Source organism: Balaenoptera musculus, chromosome 11 (genome assembly GCF_009873245.2).
Source record: "Balaenoptera musculus isolate JJ_BM4_2016_0621 chromosome 11, mBalMus1.pri.v3, whole genome shotgun sequence".
Classification (NCBI taxonomy): Eukaryota; Metazoa; Chordata; class Mammalia; order Artiodactyla; family Balaenopteridae; genus Balaenoptera; species Balaenoptera musculus.
Genome location: NC_045795.1, coordinates 56,312,318 through 56,333,078, shown reverse-complemented (window position 1 = coordinate 56,333,078; position 20,761 = coordinate 56,312,318). Strand labels below are relative to the sequence as shown.

Here is a 20,761-nt window from a genome sequence, read left to right as displayed (position 1 = left end):
TATATGACCCCAAAATATCTTTTTATAATTTATGTGTTTGAACCAGGATCCAACAAAGTCACACTATATTAGTATATTTTATTGTCTAATCTGGAGGAAATCCCTGTCCCTGTTTCTTTCCCTTGCCCTTGACTTGTGGCAGAATCCAAGTCCATTGTCGTGTAGATTTGTAATTTTGTATTTTACCTTTGCTGCTGCCCTCCAAAATTTCCTGCTTTTGCCTTGGATAATTTCATCAGTGAATTTTCCCTTTAGGAGAAAGGATTTCTCTATCAAAAGTTCCTAGGGGACTAAAACAAAAATGAGAAGAGGAAGCTTTCTCGGTATCTGGGAACCTACCTTTGGGGAGGTGGGCACTGGAGGAAGGAGAGAGGGGTGTGAGGATTAGATGGGGTTGAGCTGAGCGCATTCAGGTCACCATCTTGACCTGAGAGAACAGGGGCTTTCCCCATGACGTGACTGGTGTGGCCCAGAGAGCCCTCTCCATGACCAGGAGCAGACCCAAAGACTGTCCCCCCAGCCATGGGGGCACAAGGCAGATCCCAGGGGCCCTGCTGGGACCACACTGAGGCTTTGTTCCCAAGAGGACACTGGAGAGGAAGGTCTGGCCTCAGGGGGACTTTCTAGGAGTCCTGAGTGTACAGAGGCAAGGCTGGGAAGCCCCCAGCATCCAGGAGGCTCAGGAGCCAGGACATGGTAACAGAGAGACCAGTGAGAGAAAAGCTGTGGTCACTGAAAATATCTGGGCACTCTAAAAGGTCACCAGAGTTATCTCTGGGACTAGGATTATGGGTATTTTTTTCTTCATATTTTCTAATTTTTCTCAAGTGAACAGTAAAAAAGTCGTGCATTCTATTTAAAAATAGATCGATCCTTTCAGGATTAACACAGATATGCCCAAGGATGGCCATTACTGGTAACAACTGCGTTCTCTGGAGATCTGTGATCTGGAGTGGGGACTCTCCAGACTCTCCTTGGAGCCTAGGAGAGCAGCCCCTCCCGCTGGCCGGGCCAGGACCCAGGAGTGTGGCACAATCCCCAGAAGACCAAGCTTGGCAGAGGCAAGCAGTGTCCCCAGCGTCGGTAGCTGAGCTGCTGTTTACAGTTCTGCCTGCAGCCCTGGTGAGGCTTGGACCCTGTGAGGAGGAGGCCCAGCCTTAAGGTTAAGTTCCTGGCAAACCCACTGGAACCTACCCAAGGGCCCAGTTTCATGTACCCAGGAGAGCGTTATCCCAAGTTACTGCTTCCAAACTCCTTCCAGACACAAATGAAAGCTGCTACTCCCAAAGTAGAGAACTCTTTATTATAAACCTAGGATACAGAAAGGGAAATTACAAACAGAGGCATTTCTCAGCTCTCTTTGAAACTCTCACAATGAATACAAACAGGTGTGAAAGATACTTTTTTTTTTTAAGTTGTTAATTTTTTTTTGTCTGTATTGAGTTTGTTACAATATTGCTTCTGTTTCATGTTTTGGTTTTTTGGCCCTGAGGCATGTGGGATCTTAGCTCCCCCACCAGGGATCGAACCCACACCCCCTGCACTGGAATGCGAAGTCTTAACCACTGACTGCCAGGGAAGTCCCTGAAAGATCTTTTCTTTTTTTTTTTTTTAAGATACTTTCTTGAAAGAGTTTTAAAATACTTCCCGGTATCAAAGTGGGGATAGTTACCTAGTAGCTAAGTGCTTCATCAAGATCATGCAGAGAGGGGCCTCCAGTCCCTCCTGAGACCCTTAGGGAAGGTACTTGGTTTGCCCCAGCCCTTGCTGGAAGTGGAGCAGAGAAGGCATACATTTGCTATTAGATTTAGGGTCCTGGGTCCTATCCTCGCACAGAGACCTGAGACCATGACATTTTCTCCTTGAAGGAGAGCTTAAGGGAAACCAACGTACAAATCCCCCAAGGAGGGAAAAACAGCTGTCACAGCTAACTTGCTCTGTGAGTTCAAGCAGCTCTTTCCTCGCTCTGTGCTTCACTGAAGGCGTAAATGCTGGCATCATGGGTCCTTTCCAGAGTCTGGTTCCAATGAAGAGGGAAAACAGAAGAAGAATACAAGATTGTCCCATCTTAGTCCAGGGTTAGGCCCCCTCTGTGGTGGGACTGTCCCACCCAGCTGTTCCTGGCAGCTGTATCCAGGGAAATGTGTGCATGAAGATGCCTGTATGTGTGTGCATGAGGGTGCCTGTGCACGTATATATGTGTCTCTGTGTGTGAGCTTTTATGTGTCCATGTGCCTACAAGCTTTGGGGCAAGAGGCTCTTGTGTGGTCACTGTAAACTAGTCCCAGCAAATAACTTTGTAAGGCAATTAAGTACAGAAGATTGGTGGGAAAGTTCTCTGTGGGTGGCCCAGGGAGGAAGGCTTCCTGCTCACACCACCATGGTGACCTAGCTCCAGAACCCAAACTTGATGGAGAGGCCAGAAGGTGGGATCCCATCTCATGCAGGGCAGAGCTGAGAGCAGGGCCACAGGCACTCAATAGGTGGAAGTGAAAAGCAGCCCCAGACGCTCAGGCCAGTCTCTTGGGGACTTATCACAGGGAAGGTGCGCAGAGGCTGGGAGGAGTCAAAGAGGCAGAGGAGAGGTGGACCCTTGGGGAATCAGGCTCAATGTAGGACCTCCCTATGCTGGGCCAGCCTGCTTCCCCATCTGTCCCCTGGGGCAGGAGGAAGTGGGATGTGAGGTGGGGCAACAGGGCCCCAAAGCATCCATAGGCACCATTGTGGAAGCAGCTGCCCCAGCAGTGCCATGGTCCCAGCAGTGGCCAGCATGTTGCCCAGGCAGCTAGCTCTCTCTCAGCCAAGATTTGTCTCCTGTCCCCAGGAGACTCAGAACAGTGCTTCACCATTTCCCACAATCATTCGAACACAGCTACTGCCTGTTCTCCTCACCCTACTTAGTTCTCAGGTGGAGAAACTGAGGCCTAAGATGTGTGGATGGGTCAGAGCTGGCTCTTCTGGTCTTCCTCTTAGTCCCAGCTGGCTCTGGTTTTTACTGTCCTGGCTGATAACAGCAAGTGGGCATGCCACTTGCAGCCACATGTTCTATGCAGGACATGAGATGTGATGTCCAGATATGTACAATGGCTGCAGCTGTGTCTGTGGAATTGGCATGTCCAGGAATCAAGAGGCCAGTGGAGCACAGATTCCCCGTACAACTGCAGGTGGAGGCAGGGGTAGAAGTACATGTACAGGCAGACAGATGCACACACACCCAGGGACTCAGGGCAGTTCAGGGCAGGGACAGGGCCTTGGCGAGGCGAGTCCAGAACCAGGACTTGGTGCAGGGGTTGGTGTAGTCGCAGACAGTGATGAACCGCAGGATGCTGGGGAACTCTTTCTTCATTGACTTGTACTTGATGGGGATCAGTCGCTTCTGATGGGCACCTGCAAGCCGCCAAAGGGTACAGAGCTGGCACCAGGCTCTCACTCACAGTGGGATGGGACCAATCCTCAGTCCAGGGGTTAACAATATCCCTCTCCCAACTAAGCACCCCTGGTACATATTCACCCACACAAAGGGCACTCATGTGCACGCACACTTATGTGTAGAGACCTGCCCAAGTTCCTTGATGCTCTATCCGTGGCCCTTGGTGAGGGAAGGCTGGCATCTTGAGGCCCTGCCCACTTCTCTGTGGCAAGGGCAGGGCTGAGCTTACCTGGAGAGAGGCTGAGTGCAAACTTAGTCTGGAAGTCACATTCCTTGCTTTGCAAGTAATCATCAGAGACAACCACCACCATCCGACGGCACCTAAGGGAGAGTGGGCAGGCTATAGGCACTGTGGTGACCTAGTTCAGCATACCCCCAGGGGACAGCCTTGGGAGGAGCCCACTGTGCCCAGGCTAGACAGGGTCCAACTGGGAGGATCCCACCATTGGGATCCCTGGCAGGGCTTTGTACACCCACCCACTTGCCCCCTGGCCACCTAGCCAACCTCTTTTCAATGAGTTCACTGGCGATGGACCAGACGCAGGTGCCAGGCAGGACGTCGCGGTCAGACACACACAACTTCAGCCGATGGTTTGTCTGTTCCAGCTCCCGGATCATCTCCTGTACAAACTGGATATCGCTGGGGCAGTAGCAGATGAAGGCGTCAAAACGCTCAGGCATTTGCCCTGGGTGCAGAACACAAGGGTGATGGTCAGAGCCCTACAGGAAGGCTGGGGAGGAGCCCAGCCAGGTGCCCCCAGCCTAAGCGACTGTGATCCTGGACCCTACACAATCCTGAGATGACACTACTCGGAGAAAGTGCCTTTCCCAGGAGCGGAAAGACGAGCACCTCCTTACCACCCCAGGCCAAACCCTAGGTTGACCATGAGATAGACACATCATTTCATGAAAATCTCATACCAAAACCAGAGGTAGGACTTTATTATTCCCATTTCTTAGGAAACTGAAGCTCAGAGAGATTAAGTGACTTGCCCAAGGTGCCACAGTCCATCTGCTTTCAACATCCATGCTTTTAACACCACAATGTCCTATGGCCCAGGGGGGCAGTACTGGGCCCTTACCCAGGGGGTCATCGCAAATGGTGATGCCCGCTGGATCTCTCGTCCGAGGGATGCTGCTGTCTACAGAGTCCACCTGTAAAGGCTTCTCAGATGCCTCCTGCTGCTGCTTCAGAATATACTTTTGGCAATCCTCCTCTGTGGGGAAGAGACAAGGTGTGGCCAGCTCCCCGCAGGTACCCCACGCCTCTACCCACGGTCAGGATCCAGCCCCTGTCCCACCTCCCTGGCTGTGTTGTCCTCCAGGGCTTCTCTAGCCCAGAACTGTGGTGCCATCCACAGTTCAACAGCTCTGAAAAGATGAGCTTCCACCTGGCTCTGGCCATCCTAAAGGGATGTCAGTGGTGTTCTGGCCATGAGGGAAGCCATCAAGGTCAGGCTTGTGTCTCTATCCCATTGCCCTCCACTCCCCCCGCCCTCTCTGGGCTCCTGAGAATAGAACCCAAGGTATGCTTCTTCTAGGATCCACGGCTGATGTGAGCAGGGCATGTAAGAAGAGCTCAGGAGACGTGGTGATTATGTGCAGCGAGGGCAGCAGCCCCAACCAAGTGGGCCACTGTCCCCATGCCTGTGCAGGTGTGTGTCAGCAAGTGGCAGGAAGGGGTGCATTTTCCAGGGACCTGAAGTTTCCAAAGACTGTCAGCTTTCAGTCCCTTACCTGCCTGTTGCTCTACATACTTGAAGCAGTCCCAAGCCCCCCACAGAGGACCCCTATTCTGACTCCTGGTCCTATGTGAAAGCCTTTGCCTAAGCTGTTTCCTTGTGCCTTTCCCGGCCTTCGCCTTCTTTCTCTAGTCCCTATCATCCCACGTATTGAAAAAGGGAACTGGTCTTGCACGGTTCCCCCTCTGCAGGCTGCCTCCAGTTTCGCCCTTGCCACCCCAAAACTACTACCCCCCCGCCCCGCTCTCCCCGCCTCCAAAACAGGAAAGGTGGGACGGATGCTGAGGCCAGTTATGGTCAGCCCCTTAATCCCCACCCCCACCTCGGATATGAGCCCCGGAAGGGGGGGTCCTCACCGATGCTGGGTCCCAGTTCCATCAGCAAGTCGTCGCGGCCCAGCTTGCCGAGCAGCTCGAGCAGGCGGCCCACCGAGGCGCCGGGGCGTCCCTGCCAGTCGTCCAGCAGGCTGCCCGTGGGGTCGGCATGCGTCTCCAGCCGCCGGATCTCCAAGTACTCGAAGCCCATCTCCTCCGCCAGCGCGGTCCAGTCGGCCGCCACATGCGCCCGCAAGTTTAGGAAGAGCGACAGGCGGCGCCGCACTCGCACGTTGAGCGCTGCCAGAGGCAGAGAGGACATGGAAGGGGTGGGGGGCGCGGAGCCCTCGTCCGGGCCTCCTTCAGCCATGGCGGGCCGTCATGCAGAGGCGCGTCGTGGGTCTGCGCTTCCTCCTTCCCCTACCACCACCCCGCCCACCCGGCCCCGCCCCGCCCCGCCGGTTTCTCTTTCGAAGCGACGCCCCGCCCTACAATCTGGAGCCCCAGTAGATGTGCGGAAGTGGGGGGCGCCCCACCCCTGCCCTCGGGATCTCAGGGGACTGCGGGTGTGGGGACCGGGAACCTACCTTTTAAGGTCTACGGAGCTCCACCTATCTGTCCAGGAGGGTCTGGTGCGGCGGTAGGACGATGACCTTCCTTCCGGGGTTATAGGAAAGAGGTGACTTGCTCTTTGGCATCTGGTGGACTTATATCCTTTCCATTAGGGATCTGAGGGGTTCATACGGTCCTGCCCTCGAGGATGGCGGGGAAGGGGCAAGGGGGCAGGCATCGGCTCTGCCTCCCTCCACCCTCCCCCCCCCAATTCTGGTAGAGCACACAATCCTGCCCTTAGGAGTATGGGGAATCCCTGGCTGTACACCCAGAGTTGGAGGTGGAAAAGGGCATATTGCCTTCTGGAGCCAGAGGCATGCCACGGCCCTGCCCTTGAAAAGTGGGGGGCACGACCCCACCCTCCGTGTTTGAGGGTAACAGGACACCTTGGCCTTCCTGTCTGAGAGAAACCCAGTACTACCCTCTGGGGTCTAGGGAAAACATTGCCATTGGGAGTCAAGTGGGCACCCGGCCTTGCTTTTTAGGGGGCAGAGGACATCGTCCTGACCTGGGGAGCTTTGGTTCATTCACTCATTCAGTAGGTATTTATTGATCACCTATTAAGTGTCAAGTATGTTGCAGGCACCCTGAATACAGAGTCCTTCTCTGACTTGGTGGAAACCCCAGCCTAGCGGGGGAGGTGGGCACTAATCAAATCATCCCAAATGACTGTAAAATTGGTTTAAAAAAAAAAAAAGTATGATACTCTTTCTCCAGATAGGGGGCTTGTCACATCTCCGGCACATTTGTGCAATCCGTTCTCCTGCCACCCCAGTATCCCAAATTCCCTCAGTCTTCTCGAAAGACTTCCCAGGAGAGCCCAAACGCGTCTGGGTAGGCTCTGGGGCATCTCGGAATTATTTAGGTCCCCCAGCTTGGGGGAGACAGCAGAGAAGGCTAGGCAGGGGGAAGAGGAATTATAGTCGCTGGCCCCTCTTTCCCGGCAAGAAGCTGCAGGCGGCGCTCCTGACGAAACTGCCTTCTGTTTGGTGGCGGGCAGCGGGCAGAGTTGTAGGGAAAGGAACCCCTGGCAATGGTGAAATTTGCTTCAAGATACCAATGGTGCTCTTGGAGACCCGCCTCGGGTTTGGCAGTAGGCGGGGCTGCAAGTGGAAAGGTTTCCTGTCTGTATTTCTAGGCGGGGCTTCAGAAAAGCCCACCTCCTGGTTGGCAGCCGCCTGAAGCTACTGTAGGCGGGGCTTTGAGTGGAAAGACCCTCTTGGGTTCAACTTTAGGAGGTTCCGTTTGCGACTAGGGGCGGGACCTCAGGCAGACTCGCCTTCTGGTTGTCTGAGGCGGGGAGGTGGGCGGGACCTTAGAGGGAAGGGCCAGTCAGACCCGCAGGGTTGTGGGCGGGGCTTAGGATAGAGGAAGCGGGCGGTCAGAGGTACGGTTCCGCGCCTGCGCGGGTGACGGTCTGTTGGTTGCTGCTCTCTGCTTCTGGGTGGTTGGGGCTTTACCCTGCTGAGCTACGCGATGCGGAGGCTGCAGATGGTGTTGGGTCACCTGAACCGCCAGCCCGCTTCGGGCCCGGAGCCGGCGCCGCGGGCCGCGCCGTGTTGGAGCGGCGCTCCGCGGAAGTCGGCGGAGGATGTAGTGGTGGTGCACGGGCGGCGCACGGCCATTGGCCGGTCGGGCCGCGGCGGCTTCAAGGTGAGGCCCCTGGGCTCGGGCGCCGGGTGTGTGATGGCGGCCCGGGGTGGGCTGGGGTCTGGCTCCTCTGTTCGGTAACCCTCGGCGTCGGTGGTGGCTCCGCGCCCGAGTTGTGACCGCTCTGTCCCTCTGGGGTGGGGCTGGGGGAGCTGGGATCTTGGGAACCCCGAGCACCGCCACCAGCCGCGCGCTTCCCGCTGCAGGACACCACCCCCGACGAGCTTCTCTCCGCCGTCATGACCGCGGTTCTCCAGGACGTCAAGCTGAGCCCGGCCCAGCTGGGAGATATCTGCGTGGGTGAGTGCACTACCCGGGCCCTGCGCTCGGTTCTCGCCTTCCCATTACGCCGAAGCCCTCCTCAAACACCAGGCACTTTCCAGGTGTTTTCCCTGAGGGGAATGTCGATGGACTCCACGCAGCTGACTGTAATCGTCCCTTTCGGGCTATAGACTCCACCGCCGCACCCCCGCCTCCAGGCATTTTCTATGCCCGCTCCAAGCACATTCTGCATATTAAGTATGATAGAAAGCAGGGATCTCAAGTGACAGACATTTCAACGCCAGGGTCTTGGCGCAGGGGTTTGAGAACACCCTAAGAGACAGGAGGCTAGGGTTCTCTACCCATCCTGACGTACTATCTATGCCAGGGTAGAACAGAGGGAGTTTGGAGCATCAAAACCCATCTAGTCCAGCCCCGCACTTACAGATGGAGAAACTGAGGCCTGGGGAATTTGCAGCAGAGCTTGGACCTGAATCCAGGACCTCTTGACCTTCAGTCCAACCCTTTTTCCCCAACTCTGCTCCTCTAGCCTGGAAATATAACATTATATGGTAAGAGTCGCGTCACATAAGTGTCAGCCCTAGATGGGGGATCACTGTTCCACCCCTGGAGTGCCAGCAGGGCTTGGTGGAGGACACTCAGGGGAAGGTGTGCATTTCAAAAACACTTTCCTAACTGACAGAACTACTTCTTCAGACTTCAAGCTTTGCCCTACACTCTTCTTTCCATGTTACCTTTTAAAGGCAGGCGACCTCCCCAGTGTGTGCTGATTTGGAAAAGCAGGTTGCATGGGCAAGGGAGCTTGGGCCTCTCAGGGACTGGATCTAGTGTATGGCCAGGACAAGCTGCTGTATAGCCGGCTGCCCCTGCTCCAGACCTTGAAATTCCACTCTTTCTGAAGGAAGATCTGGAATGCCCCCCTCTTGGTAATCACAGCTGTACCTTAGTGCCTGGCACTGAATAAAGGTTTGTTGTCCACAGGAAATGTGCTTCAGCCTGGGGCCGGAGCATTAATGGCCCGAATTGCCCAGTTTCTGAGGTAAACTTTTCCAGTTCTTGCTCTGGGTTGGCTATTCACGCTCTTGCTTGGGCTCAGGTCCCAGAGAACTCAGCCTGTTGGGGGAAGATCAGGATTGGACACCAGACCTGGACACAGCCAGGGTCCTCAGCACCCTGCTTTTCTGGATGCTGCCTTTCCCCTACTTTGAAGGGAGGGTGTGTTTCCCAGCGCTGAGCCAGGACAGACAGCCTTTGGGACTGGAGCAAAAAGTTCTCTGTGGCCTGATTTTTCTTAAGCCAAAGTCAGCTTGTTGCTTGTGAACTCTGTCCTCTTGTCAAGTAAATAACCAGGTTGGCACACTGAAGAGTGATTTTGAGCTTTTTAAACGCTAGCCCATCAGCAGAGGCTTGGGGACAGGGCAGAATCTTGGGGTGAAGGGTAGCCCAGAAGGGGCCTTGGTGAATTGACCTTTACCACTTGTTGTCCTAAGACAGGGAGGAGGTTTAAATTATTTTCACGTGTCGATTTAAGAGTCACTGAGCTGTGTACTCCCAGCTTCGTGGAGAAGAATTAACAGGAACATAAACTAGTGAAGGAAAAGGAAAACTGACAAAACCTGTGGAGACTAGGAGAGGTTCGGACTGCTTAGCCTGGATTTCAGTGATTCCAGCGATCTGGCTCTAGATTTGACTTCCAGCCTAATCTACCTGCTGCTTCCTCTTTCAACCAGCCTGCTGAAAGCTGGTCTTTCTGTCCCCTTGCAGTACTGTCCCTACCTCCCCTCTCTGCCCTAGTTAAACCCTGTTCAAACACAGTTTCACCATTTTGACCAGACTTCCCTGAGTTCCCAGGCTTAAAACGAGGGCGCATTCTTTTCCAGTCGCTAGCCACGTGCTTCCTTGTGATGTGCTTTGCCATCTTGCTCTGTTATTGTAGTCTCTGCTAGTTAATTCACTTTCTGTGTGTGGTCGGGCATCCTCTAGGGCTCTGTATTATAAACATGTCAGCATCTCTCCGGTGGTGCCTCATACCGAGTAGGTGTTCAATGAACACTTGGTGGATTGGGTGAAGGGGTGGTAACTAGGTAGTAGGGAGTTAGGGGACCTGGGAAGGGTTAAACAGGCTACAGGGACCTAGGAGACTATCCACCCAAGAGGGTCTCAGCAGAGCCTGGCCTGAGCACTAGCCCAGAGGTTCCCGACCCTGGCTGCACGCCAGAATCAGCAGAGTCAACAGAGTGCTTTCACCCCTGAGGTTCTGAGTCCATGGGTCTGGGGATTTCCCCAGGGCTTTGTACCCTTGGCCAGCACAGGTTACACTGGCAGAGGCAGCCTCACCAGCTTCCTGGGCTGGAACCAGTGTGAGAGCCTGGGGGAACCCGTCAGAAGAAGGGATGTTAGAGCACCTAGTACCCATCAGGGATTTTTGTCCAGCCTTTCTTTTGTCTGGGAACAGCCTTTCCAGAGACAATGGGAACATAAAGGCCATATGGTTACTAGTAAGGCTGAGGAGTGGGGATGGTTTCTAGCCTCATACTTGAGACATTTCTTTCTTTTTTTTTAATTGAGGTATAGTTAATTTACAATGTTGTGTGAATTTCTACTGTACAGCAAAGTGATTGGGTTATACATATATATACATTCTTTTTTTATGTATTTTTTTCCATTAGGGATTATCACAGGATATTGAATATAGTTCCCTGAGCTATACAGTAGGACCTTGTTATTTATCCATTTTATATATAATAGTTTGCATCTGCTAATCCCACACTCCCACTTTGTCTCTCCCCTACCCAACCCCCTTGGCAAAAACAAGTCTATTCTCTGTCTGTGAGTCCATTTCTGTTTCGTAGATCAGTTCATTTGTGTCATATTTTAGATTCCACATGTAAGTGATATCATATGATATTTGTGTTTCCCTGTCTCACTTACTTTACTCAGTATGACAATCTGTAGGTCCATCCATGTTTCTGCAAATGGCATTATTTCGTTCTTTTTATGGCTGAGTAATATTCCGTTGTATATATGTACCACATCTTCTTCATCCATTCCTCTGTTGATGGACATTTAGGTTGCTTCCATGTCTTGGCTATTGTAAATAGTGCTGCAGCGATCGTTGGGGTTATGGTTTTCTCTGGATATATGCCCAGGAGTGGGATTGCTGGGTCATATGGTAGTTCTATGTTTAGTTTTTTAAGGAACCTCCATACTGTTCTCCATAGTGGCTGCACCAATTTACATTCCCCCAACAGTGTAGGAGTGTTCCCTTTTCTCCACACCCTCTCCAGCGTTTGTTATTTGTAGACTTTTTAATCACGGCCATTCTGACTGGTGTGAGGTGGTACCTCATTGTAGTTTTGACTTGGATTTCTCTAAGAATTAGCGATGTTGAACATCTTTTCACGTGCCTGTTGGCCATCTGTCATACTTCAGACATTTATTTTGCACTGGTTCTCTGTCTCGGCCACAGGCCCTCTTCTCTATTCTTTATGGGAATCAGGGATATACAGTTTTAATTTTTGAATCTTCAAAGGAAGAGAAAGAAGGACCCCTGTGGCCCAACCAGCCTTCTCTTGCCTCTGGGCTGTGCTTGGCCTTGGATGAGGAGAATCACAGGGTGGAGGGGCATGTGATTGTGGGGCACTGGGGAGCAAGCACCTGCGGAGATGGGGTTTGCCCAGTGTAGGTCAGGCCTGGAGTAGGGGCAGGGCTGCTGGGTTTCTTGCCCTGGGCGTTCTGTCCCCTGAAGGGCCAGTCATGTTGGCCAGGAGCACAGGCCTGCTTTCCCTGAGAGCCTGGCAGGGGAGAGGGGGCTGACTCTGTGGTCTCACTTTCTGTTTCAGTGACATCCCAGAGACCGTGCCTTTGTCAACTGTCAACAGACAGTGTTCGTCAGGGCTCCAGGCGGTGGCCAGCATAGCTGGTAAGTTCTGACTGGGTGGGCACCCAGTGCCACGGCCTGGCCTTGGTCCGGGCTCCTCGGGTTTGGGTCGTCAGAGTCACTGTCTGCTGGGCAAGCAGTAAGGATTTCTGACAGGACCGTAACCACAGAAAGCCTGGAGGAGAGCCCCTCACTGCACCCCCAGCCTTTTCTGGACACTCCTGGGTCGTCCATCTCTGAGGCTGGGGCTGAGTCCCACTTAGAGACCAAGTGGGGAAGAGGCTCCCCTGTTCCCAGGACAGATGGACTCTGGGGAAGGATGTTTATGAAATGCTTTTGTTGCAGGTGGCATCAGAAATGGGTCTTATGACATTGGCATGGCTTGTGGGTAAGAATTTATTCCTGCTGGAGCTTATTAACCGACTTGTAACAGTGAAACTAACGTTCATGTCCTGAGTTCTCAGAGGCCATGATTTCAGAATTCTCCCCTGGCCCTTGCAGGCGCTTAGAAGTTGTCCCCAGCTCTGGCTGCTCAGGAACTGCTCACATCCCTCAGCACCAGAGGAAATTGGCTTTGAAGAGCTTTCTTTCTTGGAAATGTCAGGCTGGAAATGTGGGCAAGCATTGTGAGGAAATACAGCACTGGGTTTCTGTCTGTGGCCCTTGTTGATTCATGATGGCTGCTGAGAGAGCAGTTTTGCTTCCCTAGAGCCAGGGACAGCTGCCTCCTGTAGAACTAGTTTGTTCATTTCACAGGCTGGCTGTTCCCCACCCTGACCAAGGTGGAAACTTCCAGCTGCCTCCTGGGTTCTGAGGGACACAGTCAGATCCGTGGTGGTTTCGTCCCTGTCAGCTGTGACTCCATCTTTGGCTGCAGCATGTGGAGCCCAGGGAGGGGAAGGCTGGGGTGGGCGTCGGGCGCTGGCAGCCTCGGGGAGGCCAGCAGCCCCAGGATCCTGACGCGCTCCCTCTGGCTCTCAGTTCCTCTGCATAGCACTTCTCGACTGGAGCCCTGCTGGGCCGTCTCAAAGAGCTGTGCCAGTTGGCACTTGCCGTACTGCCCTGTGTCTGCAGTTGTAGATAAACCCGAAGACCACACTGCAGGGACTTTGGCCAGGCAAAGGCCACTGCCCAGGCTGCCCTCTGGTTTCTATCTTATTGGAGGAGGGTCGGGGGTGTGGGTGACCTGAGGAGAAGGTTACAGCCTTCGTGAGTTTCTTAGTGGGTATCTGAGTCCCCAAGCAAATTAAAGACTGTGTTACTAGGGTGTTGAGGATTTGGGGCCAGGACGTTCCCTCATGTCACAGGCTGGCTGTTCCCCGTAGACTGTGATCATGACGAGTAGCCCAGGATATCCTAGGTGGCAGTGGGCTCTGAAGCCAGACTACCTAAATTTGGATCCTGGCTGAGTGACCATGGACAAGTTAACTCAGCTTCTCTGAGCCTGACACTGTTCAAAGCGCTCTTATACCTGAAAAGACTTTTTTTTTGGTGGGGGGGTGGGTGGCCGCGCTGCAGGGCATGCGGGATCTTAGTTCCCCGACCAGGGATCGAACTTGTGCCCGCTGCGGTGGAAGCGCGGTCTTAACCGCTGGACGGCCAGGGAATTCCCAGAAAAGATTTTTACAATAACGCTGGGCACGTGAAAAGCGTGCAGTCAAGGTTATGTGTTATCATCCTTTGAGGTCTTGTATTCTGCCGCCTCCTGGAAGCCCTTTTGACCACACTAAACTGAGATCGTGCTAGTTTCCCTGGGCTCCTAGCACCTCCTGGTCTATGCAGGTCGGCTTGCTCTTTGATGTGCAGCTTTTAAAACATTTGTCTCTTCTCTCCGCTGAATTTGTGGCCCCTGAGGGCAGGGCCCGGGCTTGTTAGACGTGTTTCTCCCACGGTGGCCAACACCAGGCTGCTTTCCTTGGGAGCTGCCGACCGGCTGCAGGACCAGTTGTGCTGGGAAGCGAGGCCCTGCCCAGGCATGTGGATTGTGCAGCGGTGGGGGCGAGGGTGCGGCTGGGGCTCAGCAGCCCTGCACCCCCGGCTCTGTGCTGCCGGCCAGTGCCCGGCCTTGAGCTCCCTGGCCGTTTCCCAGCACTTGCCAGACGCAGAGCTCTCCGTGGGGTGTCGCGCTGATGATCACCTCCTCTTCAGGGTGGAGTCCATGTCCCTGGCTGACAGACAGAACCCTGGAAATGTTACCTCTCGCTTGGTGGAGAAGGAGAAGGCCAGAGATTGCCTGATTCCTATGGGGTGAGCGCCCACCGTGGCTCCGTGTGCCTGTCCCCGCTCAGCTCCCTGCCTGGCCCGGAGCAGGGGTGCAGGAACTTGGATTAGCTTGTGGCCTCCCGCCTTCGGCCCTGGTCTGCTCTGCAGGGACTCTGGGCGTGGGACTTAGTGCTGCCCCTGACTTCCGTGTCCTGAGGCCCCCAGTCCGCTCTGTGCCTCTGGGTTTCCAAGCATGGCCCAGCCTGTCACTCCCACCCTGAGGGGCTCAGTCACACAAGGCATGGATGGCAGCTGCACCCTAAAGCCTTGGAGGCCTAGAAAGTTGAGGAGGCGGGAGGCTTTTGCTCACCGGCCAGGCTGGCGAGGGCCCTTGGGCCCTGTCAGTGCAGCATCAAAGGTGCTGCATTCGCAGAGCAGCTAAGCTCTGCATCCAGAGCCACCCCCGGGGTCCGTGGGCAGGGAGTCGTGGCTCCGCTGGGCGTGTGAGGGGATGTGCGGCTGCCTCCACATCCAGGGACCATCTCCGAGGGAAGCCTGTGAAGCCAGAAGCCCCGGCCGAAGGCCCCTCTGTGGCTCTGGGCTCCCAGGATGAGGGGAGGCTCCAGCTACGGGGAGCAGAAAGCTGGGTGTGGCCTTCCCAGAGGGGACTCGTCTCCCACGGTAAAGCACTTTTCCTTGAGGCACAAGAGAAGCTGGCCAAGCCAGTTAGTGCCCCCTACCCACGCCCTCCTGTGTGCTGGTCTCTGGTGAACAGGCTTCTTAGAGTCTGGCCAGCGTCGCTGACTCCCTACCTGTGCTCCGCCCTGAGTCGTCACTACTGTCTCTGTGGCACAGACGGGCTCTCCGGTTCTCTCCTGCCTGCAGCCCTGGGGCCCGTCCCCAGGCCGCCTGGCTCTGCGCTAACTGTTTGTTGTCTGTGTTCTAGGATAACCTCAGAGAACGTAGCCGAGCGGTTTGGCATTTCGCGGGAGAAGCAGGATACCTTTGCACTGGCTTCCCAGCAAAAGTGAGTGCTGTTTGGGGTGAGATGTTTAAAGGGCTGGAGAGTGAGGTTTGGAGGCTGTCCTAAGGGATCTCAGGTGGAGCTGCCCTTAGGCTACCACTGGTTTCCAAGCCTCTACCTCCCAGAAGGGGGAGGTGGGCAAGGGCCGGGGGCCACTGTGCAGTTAGCACTGTGTTCCATTACGGTCTGTTTACCCTGAGTGTCTTTCCCTAGCTTGGCCTCGGTTTCCCCATCCATTCATTGAGAGTGTAAGAAGGGCCAGGGCTCTTCTCTAGTTGGCTGTGGTTTGGTGATTAGACATGGTAACCACAGGCTTCTCTGGAGAGCCTGGAGGGTGGAGCCGGTGCTGCCGGGGACCCTGGCATCCCTGAGTCTGGGGTAGCATCCTGAGGCAGGGGCTGGGGACACTGAGGCAGTGGTTCTTAGCCACTTGGGTGCAAGTAACCATTTGAGAATTTGGTGAAAGCTGTGGCTTCCTCCCTATGGGAATGCCCATGGGCCCTTACATTTTGCATATGATTGCAAGGATCACCCTAAAATGCCCTGTGCTTTGACACTGTTTAAACACAAAGATTCATCCAGTAGTTTGGTATATGGCATTTTATTTTATTTTGACATTTAAAAAATTTTATTTCACTAACAAGTTTGTGTTAATCATAAGTGTCACTCATGCAAATTATGCATAGATATATTCAGGGTAGTATATGTCATTTTAATCACGTGGAAACGTGGGGAACGGATGGAATTGAGCAACGGGAGGGAACAGAAAAGCTGGCAGAACCCAGCACAAATATTCCTGGGGCTCCAGCCTCAGTTTGGCTTAGTCCCTCTTGGGTGAAGGTCTCAAAGGGAAGCCGCCACTTCCAAACTTCCCCCTCCCCTTTGAGGTTGGGATAAGCCAGGATCTGAAGATCTAAGGCTGATGGCCAAGAAGTCCCTGTAAAGCACTGGGCTTCCCACTCCCAGGGCAGGTGGGGTAGTAGGGGACCCTCTGCCGTCCCCCCGAGGTGAGTGTGACCCTACATTTAGCAGCCTGAGCTTGCATGTCTGTCCCAAAGGGCAGGGCAGGAGGCAGAGGCCTCAGGGAGGGATCCCAGGAAGGAAGGTAACCTCATGGAAACCTGAGCCTGGCTGTCCACGGTGCTGGCAGGGCAGCCAGAGCCCAGAGCAAGGGCTGTTTCCAAGCTGAGATTGTGCCTGTGACCACCACGGTCCGTGATGACAAGGGCACTGAGAGAAGTGTCACCGTGGCCCACGATGAGGGCATCCGCCCCGACACCACCCTGGAGGGCCTGGCCAAACTGAAGCCTGCCTTCAAGAAGGGGGGCTCTACCACAGCTGGTGAGACTGGGCTGGGGGTGGGGTGAGGAGGGGGCTGCTTCTATGCCGGGTGTTCTCCTCTGGGAGCCTGGAGCCACCAGGCAGGGTGGACGTGGAAGGTCTGGACCTCCCCGGAGCTGCCCCCGAGGCCTCCTTAACCCTGTGGTTTGCCTCTAGGAAACTCTAGCCAGGTGAGTGACGGGGCAGCTGCCATCCTGCTGGCCAGGAGGTCCAAGGCAGAAGAGTTGGGCCTTCCCATCCTTGGGGTCCTGAGGTCCTACGCAGTGGTTGGGGTCCCGCCTGACATCATGGGCATTGGACCTGCCTATGCCATCCCTGTAGCTTTGCAAAAAGCAGGTAAGATGGCTCCTTCACACCCTAGGTTTGGATCCAACTCCTGCCTCTCGTGCTGTTGCCAGAGGTGGGTGCCCGGGGTGGGCCTGCGGGTGCCGCAGAGTGAAGGTGGGGCAGGCCAGCACCCCGACCCCTTCCTGACCCCACAGCTGGGACCCGCTCACCCATCTGGAACAGAGGCAGACACACTGGGCAGCCCAGCCTCCAGCCCATGGATGGCGCAGGGCCCCAGGGAGTCTGAGAAGCCTGGGGCCGCTGGGTCAGCTCAGGTCTTTTCCACTTGCCTGCAGGGTTGACGGTGGAGGACGTGGACATCTTTGAGATCAATGAGGCCTTCGCAAGTCAGGCGAGCCCCTGTTTTGCACTGTTGCCTGGGCCGCCCAGTTGGAGGCAGCGGGTGGTGGTGCAGGGGACCGGGGAGGGAGCTACAGCTGATGCTCAGCCTCCCTCCAGGCCGTCTACTGTGTGGAGAAGCTGCAACTGCCCCCTGAGAAGGTGAACCCTCTGGGGGGTGCGGTGGCCTTGGGCCACCCGCTGGGCTGCACTGGGGCGCGACAGGTCATCACACTGCTCAACGAGTTGAAGCGCCGTGGGAGGCGGTAAGGCTGGCCCCCGTGGAGGTCGGGGGTGGGGGGTTGGGGGGAGGCCCAGCTGGTGCGCCCGAGGGGGAGGTGGCCGGGAACCACGTGCCCTGAGGTCTGGCGTCCTGTGCCCGTGAAGGCCTTGGTCCACCCAGCTCAGCCTGGTCCGGGGAGAGCTTGGTGGTTGGGCTTCTGCCCTTTGTGCCTTCACCCAACCAGCACATTTTGCTTCCACAGGGCGTATGGGGTGGTGTCCATGTGCATCGGGACCGGCATGGGAGCCGCCGCCGTCTTCGAATACCCTGGAAACTGAAAGAGGCCCAGCCCAGTGCTCTGGCAGTAGCGCTACAGACGTGACAGACACCTGGGGAGTTCCAGCACCGGTGGTAGTGGCAAATCAAGGCACTTCAGCTAATTAATTTGGCAAATGTGAACACTGATGAGACAGTACAGGAGTGGGTGAGGTATCGGGCTGCCCTCTGTCGGGCCCCTCTAGCTGAGACAGACAGGCAAAGGTGGCCTGGGTCACCCAGCCTGCAAGGCCACTGTGTGATTCCTGGGGAAAGGGGCCTGTGGATGCGGAGTGCAGTAAACATCGCAAATGCATTACCTTCCCTTAGTGGCTGTGGTTTTTCCCAAGAGCCAGTTCTTGCTGTGCTGGTCCTGCCTCTGCTGAATCTGAATAATGACTCTTTTAACTGCCCTGGTCTCCACAGGGGCATGGCCTACCCTTTGTATTAGCTCTGAGGACACAGGGCGCAGGGCCTGGAAGTGGTGGGGGGGGGGGGGGTCCCTCCATCCCAGGAGCTGTTCAGAGGTCCTCCAGTAGGTGCCCTGGCCCAGTAAACCTGCTCCATAGCTCTGGGCCGTGTTTATTTCCAGTATTGGGGGTTGAGGGCGGAGGCTCAGAGCTAGTAGGGTGACGCATATCTCTCGTCGTACGAGCCTCGGCCCTGGAGCCGCAGGGTGCAGGATTTCTCACCGAGCACGCCTTCCACCACCAGCGTGGACTCGTACAGCTCACAGCTCCTGTGGGGAGCAGGGGCTGAGATGAGGAGGGGGCCCTGGGCCAGGGCTCCAGAGGCAGCACCAGCGAGGCTGGGAGGGCCGTACCTGGCGGTGAAGGAAACCTGGAGGGGGACGGAGGTGGGGGGTGCGTTGACCGGTCGTGCCTCCAGCAGCCCGCTGCTTGGGGAGACCCTGAAGGCAACAGGGTCCTTGTCTGGCTCCTGCTGGCCTGCATGAGGGGAAGGGGACACGCAGGAGCACAGCCAGCTCCACGCTGGGCCCACTGCCCGCATCTCGGGGGTGCGCCTCTGCTCCTGCCCATGAATTCTCAGGTGGGCCCAGCCCTGGGGAGCCAGCCTGCAGGGACAGGGCACACAGGCCCCTTCCTGGGGGTCTCGGCCCAGCCGCACGGGGGAGGAGGGCATGGCACACCTGTCAACACGGTCCAGTAGCTCCGGGAGCCGCTCAGGTTCATCAGGTAGACCTCCCGGACGCGGCCCTGGTTCACGAAGCAGGTCCCGAAGTCCACCCAGCTGGTGGAGAGCTGCAGCTCGGGCACGGCCACGACGGCCCGCAGGGGCACCACCTTGGGGGGGGACAGAGCCTTTAACTTGGTGGGGACTAGGTGACCTTACCCACTCCCACTGGGCTCTGAGCCAGGGACACAGGGGCCCTGCCGACCCCAAGTACTGCAGCTTCTGAGGAATGCACAGGCAGCACCACAGCAGGTGGAAGGGGGCCAGTGCTGTCATCTAAAGCCGGGGGATGCTGGTGGGATTCTGGGCAGGAAAAGGGCCAGGGAGGCGCCATCTGCTCCCCTCTGACTCCCTTGCCACCCCTGCCCTGGATCCAGCTCTGTGGTTTCTGCTCCCTGGTCGGGCCGCCCTGCTGCCTTCCTCTCCCCTCTCATCTAGCCCTTTGCTCCTCTTGGGCTCTGGGCCATCTCACCTTTTCCCTTGGCCTCTCCAACTCGGACGCTCACGGGGCTGTGGTGTGGAGCTGTCACAGTCCACAGAACAAGAACGAGGCCCGTGGTGTTCTCACCTGGTGCTCGCGGTCCCACACGCGCCCAAGAGGCGTCCCTCAGCTGCTCACTGTACCCACCCATCAGGCCATTCCCTTGGCCTGGTTTCCCTTCTCTCTCCGTTAAATGGCGTGCAGGCTTCACATGCCACCTCCTCCTCCAGGAAGCCTTCCCTGATTTTGCACCCTACAGCACCCCACCTCGCTCTGAGCTCCTGAGACAGGTAAGGATGGATGACCCTCATTTCTCCACGTGCCAGGCCTCTTCCAGGGCAGGCTATTGGGATGTGTCCTCCTCTGACCCCACCTGAACATGTGAGGCAGGCCTGGGACTCACCTGAGTGGTCTGGTTGCTGTATTCCAGAAGCAGATTCTGAGTGAAGACCATCTGTTTCTCTCCACTCGCGCTCTGCTGAATGTCCACTCCAGGCAACATCTGGTCAGCCGGGAGCTTCTGATAGGAGAGCAGCTCCAGGGAGAGGGAAAAGGACACGTTCACCTGAGCGGATGTGGACAAGGCGTCACCTCAGACTGCTGGAGGTGGGCGGCAGCCTCCCCGCCCAGAGCTCCGTCCTTCCCTCCCGCGGACCCTGCCTGGTGCATTCACTCCTCACACTGTGCCCTGCTCCCTGCCCAGCACCCGTCAGTACCGGGGACAGGGCTGAGCGGCCCTCGGGAGCTGAGAGGCCGGAGGAGTGGGCGGCTCCACTCACGTGACCAGGACTGCGGGCAGGCCTGTAGGCCCAAGTCAGGCCTGTGTCTTTGTCCTGAGGGCAGTGAGGAGCCCCTGCCGGGGGGACGTGCAGTCAGCTTTGCCTTCCTCAGGGGTCACCCTGGAGGCTGTGGGAGGGGGCTGGGGGAGCATGAGTGGGTATCTGGGGGCTAGGATGTAACTTGGGCCCAACAGGATGGGGCTTGGGCACGTGGCTCCCAAACCCAGGTCTGTGGACCCAGCTCCACAGATTCATCCAAGGCACCTGTTAGGAAAACAGGTTCCTGGGCCTCAGCCCAGATCTTATCATCTCTGGCAGTAGGGCCTGGGGAACTGTGTTTCTGGTGTGCCTTATGTTTATGGAAAGATGGTGATGAAACCCTGCGTGAGGGCACACGAGAAGGGGGGGTCTGTGCCGCATGGAGGTGCTCGCAGGACCAGGACACTGGCGGAGGGGACGAAGAGCAGGGTCTGGTGTGTCTGGGACTCGCGAGTGTCCACACTGATAGGTCTGGACGTTCCTGCGCGTGGAGGGCCCCTGTGCGGAGGGGTTTGCCGGACGTGGTGCGTGTGATGGGGGTCCGCCCCTGAGCGCACAGCGCACAGCGGGGCCAAGCGTGTGGTTCG

The 20,761-nt window shown here is 56.2% G+C and overlaps 3 protein-coding genes across 7 annotated transcripts in view; 1 reads left to right on the top strand and 2 right to left on the bottom strand.

The window, feature by feature from the left end:
* Window positions 1–1,285: 1,285 nt before the first annotated feature.
* On the bottom strand, window positions 1,286–5,918 carry MYD88 (MYD88 innate immune signal transduction adaptor). Of its 5 annotated transcripts, none has more exons than XM_036869687.1 (5): window positions 5,529–5,918; window positions 4,513–4,647; window positions 3,936–4,116; window positions 3,660–3,751; window positions 1,286–3,387 (listed from the first exon to the last, which is right to left on the bottom strand). In XM_036869687.1, exons 1-5 carry the CDS (start codon window positions 5,854–5,856, stop codon window positions 3,233–3,235), a joined length of 891 nt encoding a protein of 296 aa, XP_036725582.1. In that variant the 5' UTR covers window positions 5,857–5,918; the 3' UTR covers window positions 1,286–3,232. The 5 variants fall into 5 exon arrangements, with proteins under 5 accessions (XP_036725582.1, XP_036725583.1, XP_036725585.1 ...); XM_036869690.1 differs by having other exon boundaries at window positions 3,367–3,387; window positions 3,660–3,702; window positions 3,927–4,116; window positions 5,529–5,900; XM_036869689.1 differs by having other exon boundaries at window positions 3,367–3,387; window positions 3,955–4,116; window positions 5,529–5,900.
* Window positions 5,919–7,483: 1,565 nt separating this feature from the next.
* On the top strand, window positions 7,484–18,000 carry ACAA1 (acetyl-CoA acyltransferase 1). Its single transcript, XM_036867679.1, has 12 exons — window positions 7,484–7,751; window positions 7,955–8,048; window positions 9,012–9,069; window positions 11,873–11,952; window positions 12,256–12,298; window positions 14,059–14,157; window positions 15,059–15,139; window positions 16,287–16,477; window positions 16,634–16,813; window positions 17,101–17,156; window positions 17,264–17,409; window positions 17,629–18,000. The coding sequence occupies exons 1-12, from the start codon at window positions 7,575–7,577 to the stop codon at window positions 17,702–17,704; spliced, it is 1,281 nt and encodes a 426-aa protein (XP_036723574.1). The 5' UTR covers window positions 7,484–7,574; the 3' UTR covers window positions 17,705–18,000.
* A 253-nt stretch (window positions 18,001–18,253) lies between these two features.
* Window positions 18,254–20,761, bottom strand: part of DLEC1 (DLEC1 cilia and flagella associated protein) — a 99,786-nt gene continuing 97,278 nt past the window's right edge. The window contains exons 35-38 of the mRNA XM_036867671.1: window positions 19,760–19,921; window positions 18,832–18,985; window positions 18,505–18,628; window positions 18,254–18,420 (exon numbers count right to left, since the gene is read on the bottom strand). Of these exons, the coding sequence (XP_036723566.1) occupies window positions 18,303–18,420; window positions 18,505–18,628; window positions 18,832–18,985; window positions 19,760–19,921 (558 nt within the window). The 3' untranslated portion in view covers window positions 18,254–18,302. The remainder of the gene's footprint in view (window positions 18,421–18,504; window positions 18,629–18,831; window positions 18,986–19,759; window positions 19,922–20,761) is intronic.

Excerpts from the sequence above, each read along its gene's own strand:
- MYD88 (XM_036869687.1), bottom strand. The coding sequence starts at position 5,856 with ATGGCTGAAGGAGGCCCGGACGAGGGCTCCGCGCCCCCCACCCCTTCC. Across the intron at positions 4,648-5,528 it reads GGAACTGGGACCCAGCATCG|AGGAGGATTGCCAAAAGTAT; the intron begins GTGAGGACCCCC and ends TCTTCCCCACAG. Across the intron at positions 3,388-3,659 it reads TGCACTCAGCCTCTCTCCAG|GTGCCCATCAGAAGCGACTG; the intron begins GTAAGCTCAGCC and ends GGCGGCTTGCAG.
- ACAA1 (XM_036867679.1), top strand. The coding sequence starts at position 7,575 with ATGCGGAGGCTGCAGATGGTGTTGGGTCACCTGAACCGCCAGCCCGCT. Across the intron at positions 11,953-12,255 it reads GGCGGTGGCCAGCATAGCTG|GTGGCATCAGAAATGGGTCT; the intron begins GTAAGTTCTGAC and ends CTTTTGTTGCAG. Across the intron at positions 16,814-17,100 it reads TGTAGCTTTGCAAAAAGCAG|GGTTGACGGTGGAGGACGTG; the intron begins GTAAGATGGCTC and ends ACTTGCCTGCAG.